General features: G+C 32.6%; 1 protein-coding gene across 1 annotated transcript; it reads left to right on the top strand.

Moving 5' to 3' along the window:
* The first annotated feature begins 1,164 nt into the window (after positions 1-1,164).
* LOC107779323 (transcription factor JUNGBRUNNEN 1-like) lies at positions 1,165-4,726 on the top strand. The gene is made up of 4 exons (XM_016599727.2): positions 1,165-1,212; positions 2,083-2,290; positions 3,050-3,327; positions 4,139-4,726. The coding sequence occupies exons 1-4, from the start codon at positions 1,165-1,167 to the stop codon at positions 4,523-4,525; spliced, it is 921 nt and encodes a 306-aa protein (XP_016455213.2). The 3' UTR covers positions 4,526-4,726.

The following is a 4,726-nucleotide window of genomic DNA, read 5'->3' on the forward strand; positions in this document are numbered from 1 at the left end:
TCAGGAAAAAATCTCTCGGCTCTCAAACATCAAAGTCAATTATCCCATTACTTTGAATAAACGACACTACCCCAAGTCATGATCCATATATATGTCACCTTACTTTTCATGCAAATTAAAGCAATATTAGGTTTCGTATGTTTTGATTTATATCTATATACTTTTCGATGATTGCGTCTATATATTATTAGTCTCCTCCAAAAATAAAGAAGTTTCTAATAATTTGTGTTTATGTAATGAAATTCCAAGAGTGAGTGATCATCTTGCATTGTGTTGAGGTTTGAAACTAAGGTCAAAACTTGAGAGGTTACAACGCTTCAGATGATGTTAAAGTCCCACGCACTAAGATAAATATCTGAATGACCTTCCGACTGTTTTAAAATTTGTGCCTGTTAAATATAATTACTAGTATAATAAAGACTTCACATTAAAAATCCATAATTTCAAATGCCTCCAATCTGATAGATTTTATACCCATGTTGAAGAATTAACCCAAATAGCCGTTCACCCAACCGCTTAGATTAAAAATAGTCAGCAAAATCTTAGTTAGCCCCTTAAACTTGGCATGTTTTGTAAAATAAACATATAAACTTATGGGGTGACCAGATAGACACTTGAACTCGTCCAAAGTGTAATTTTTAAATACCTATGTCCAACCTGGCATACCGCGTGTTGTATCTTTACTGATGAGCGCGTGATAGCTATTTTAAAGCTGTTGAATCAGAAAATTAACAGTAAAAAATTCCTCTTTATATAACCCATACCCAACACTACTTTTCCCCAATGATTAAAAAAAGCCCTAACCCCTAATATTCCTCTTTTCCATAGCTGAAAACACCATCGAAGCCAAAATATTTCAGTGGTCATTTGATGTGTTTTCTTTTACATCTCTCTTAAATCACAGTAGATGCTTCCATATATTTTCCTCTCTAACTCGTTATCTCCCTTCTCCAGACAAGTTGACGATGATTTTCCATCATAAAATAAAATCTCCACCTTTACATGATTTCCTTTTGATTTTGCTGAAGTTTGGATGAAATTTAACTTTAGAATTACAAGAACTGTGATATAAATTAGGTAGGGAATGAGATGAGAGTTGGGTCTCAGAGAGAGAAGATGAACAAATGAAAGGTATTATTTGGTTTTAGACTATTATTTGCTTACATGGAAAAGAAAATACATGTGTTAACATATTATTCGTTCATTTGCCATGTAAGTGGCATTTGGACCTCACGCACAAAGTCTAACATAAAGAGGGTGTTTAAAAATTACACTTTGGATGAGTTCAAGTATCTATCTGGTCACCCCATAAGTTTATATGTTTATTTTACAAAACGCGCCAAGTTTAAGGGGCTATCTAAGATTTTGGCCTATAATATATGCATAATTTGTGTATTATATGTGTATAATTGTATATAATCAACGTATAATCTATGTATATGATTAGAAAAAGTAAATAGTGAATATAGACGGCTATTTGTGTAAAATTAAGATTTTAAGATCATTTGTTATGTGGTTCGAATGGCTACCATATATAGTAGTAATGCCTCACGCATTATCATGCAATATATAGAGTCGAGTCTCAAATTTGGCCTCATTTTGAAATAGATTCTCTCTCCTCATTATAATCATTCACTTAGTTTTTGTTTACTTGACAATAATTTCAATTTTTTTCCAAGTGGGAGGGAAGATAAAGAAGAAGGTTCCTTCGCGTAGATGATATTTCTACTAAGGAAAAAGTCTTTACCCTCTTCTATAAGTTTTATAATATACTAAATTGTTGTCCTTTTGGGTTTTCCTGTATTTTAAGTCAATGGGTGATCACTCATATATACAAAGACTCCGTCCATTCAAAGACCTTTTGCCCCTGAAACAACAAAGTCAATCCTCATGACTTTGACCAAATTAAAGGAACACACAGTCTTGAGCCTCCTTAATTAATTAATTTACATCATCTTCTTTATATATATATATATATATATATATATATATACTTCTTGTACGGTGACGCCGGCCCATACACGGGCCACCAATTTATAATTATCTTCCTCTTCTTCTTCGGACTCATCCTTTAATCGGCAGATTGAATCAGCAGACATAGCACCAGTGTCCCCCCTGGGCTTACGAGAAGAAGAAGACGAAGATGTTCCACTTCCAGGGTTTCGGTTTCATCCGACAGATGAAGAGCTTGTTGGGTTTTACCTTCGAAGGAAAGTTGAGAAAAGACCGATCGGTTTACAACTTATCAAACAGATGGACATCTACAAATATGACCCTTGGGATCTGCCTCGTATGTCTACTTATTACTCTCTCTTAATTTCTTTAATTTGTTTTACAGTTCCGTTTTGCTTCTTTCATTTCTCTAGGTTTTTCTTAAAGAAAATATGACCTAAAAAAAAAAGTATAATAGATGTTTAGGGTGTGTGTTTGATGTAACAAAAATATCATAACACCGTTTCGTCGGAAAATTTTACTAAATATATGTATTAATAGTGTGAGGAAACGGATACGTAGAAAAAAATGACATCATTTGGCACAAAGTTACGTTATGGTGTGTTGGTTATGTTCCTAATTTTACTCTAAGAGGTCAGAGGTTTGAACCTCATGATCTAACACGTATATTTTGTAAATATTTGAGAGAGCCTCTGTGGTTAAAAATTGTAATATTAGACACGATAGAAAAAAGAAAAGAGTTAAGAATTATTACAACTATCCAACAAATATATATATATACTCGTCATTGGTTTTGAATTTAGAACTAGTACGTACTTCTATATATATATATATATATATATGATCAGGACAGAAGAAGATTTGTTTAAAATTACACATTTGCATGTAAAGATTTTCTAAAAGGTTTTATATATGCTATAAATTTAGAGTCGTTTATTTAATTTGGATATGTCAAAAATATGTGTCTACTTCGACATGCAAATTGTAGTAGAGAATTGAAGAGGCAGCACATGCACAAAAAGCGTTTGACCTTTTAGCACTGAATATCATTGTATACGTACTTTTAACGAGTCGTTTAATTATCTGGATGTTTCAGAGGCTAGTAACAAGGGAGAAAATGAATGGTACTACTATTGCAAAAGGGGAAGAAAATACAAGAACAGTGTAAGACCTAACAGAGTGACGGCGGGTTCTGGATTTTGGAAGGCAACCGGTATTGATAAATCTATTTACAGTAAAGGAGAAGTCATAGGACTAAAGAAATCATTGGTATATTACAGAGGCAGTGCTGGAAAAGGCACAAAAACTGAGTGGATGATGCACGAGTTTCGTCTTCCAAACCTTCATTCAGCTAACACCATTGCTCAAGAAGCTGTAAGAAACTTCAAAATTCATACTACTCGTTTCGTTTCATTTTACGTGTCTTAGTTTGATTTAAGAATGTTAAATAATAGTTAAATGGCCAAGCTTCTTTTTTTGGTTGCCAAAAGTGCTTTTTTCCCAACTAAACTAACCGTGTTTGACCAAGCTTTTTAATTAGAAGGAAAAAGTGTTTTTAAGTAGAAGCAAAAATAATCTTTGAGAAGCAAAAAAAAAGTACGTGGCTTCTTTCCAAATCACTTGTGGGAAAATCACTTTTAAAAAAAATACTTTTTACAAGGTTTGGTCAAACACTAATTGTTGTCTAAAAATATTTTTTTAATTATTTAACTAAACACAACATGTTTCTCACTTTCTTTTTTGGTTCAAACGAAGATACCAAAAGCACTTTACAAAAAGAAACATTTGAAACTAAACTTATTTTAGAAGTTTGGCTAAACATGCTATCATACTAATTCACTTTTGTTTATCAACGGAATCTAAATCTTCAGAATTAAGTTTGCCAAGATGGGATATATAGTTGTTATTAATCGATATATTTTCTTAAGCTAAATAATCATCTCTCATTCCGTAATTTTGATAGTTTACGAGGATATAAACTTATAAGCATGCCAGCATTTTTGTTGCCTGACGTATAAGTAATCAAGCTTATCATAATCTATTCTAATATCAGAATCTCTAATATCATATTGTATTATATGACAATACTGTCAATCTGGTACCATGCTATTAAATAAAATATAATTTTATCTACAATTAATATATAATTCTACATGCATGAATTAAATTGAAAATCTCTTTCCAGGAAGCATGGACTCTTTGTCGTATCTTGAAACGAAATGCTTCATATCGAAAATTTATACCAGATTGGAAAGTAGCAGCAGCAACGCCGCAGCCCAAAATATGCAGCAGCAATATTGATTCTTCAAAAAGTTCTCAGATTTACATCAGTTTTAGCACACCTCATGTGGTCAAACAGAATACCTGTAGTGATCATGTTGAAAATAAGCAGCTGTTAAACGTAGGGCAACAAAGCTCAGGATCTGCAAATGATGAAAGTATGCTATCGATCTCTACTGTTGCAACTGCATCCAATTCGAATAGTCCTCTCGACTTTAATGAGTGGTTAGAGCATGGGAATTGGGATGAACTTAAATCTATTTTCGAGCTTTCTTTTGATCCTTTCTTTTAATTTTCTACTATGGTTAAGCTCGACATGCATTGTAATATACTGAGTTTTCCTTTTCCTGCTGGATATAACTTATATAACCTCGCAGTATTTTAATTTAAGCTCTGAGTGTATTTGAACATATATATTCTAGTGCTTTATTTTTCAGGTTACTAGATGAACTTACCGTAGACGGTATCTTTTTCCTCCTCAGATGATCTAATT

Source organism: Nicotiana tabacum, chromosome 17 (genome assembly GCF_000715075.1).
Source record: "Nicotiana tabacum cultivar K326 chromosome 17, ASM71507v2, whole genome shotgun sequence".
NCBI lineage: Eukaryota > Viridiplantae > Streptophyta > Magnoliopsida > Solanales > Solanaceae > Nicotiana > Nicotiana tabacum.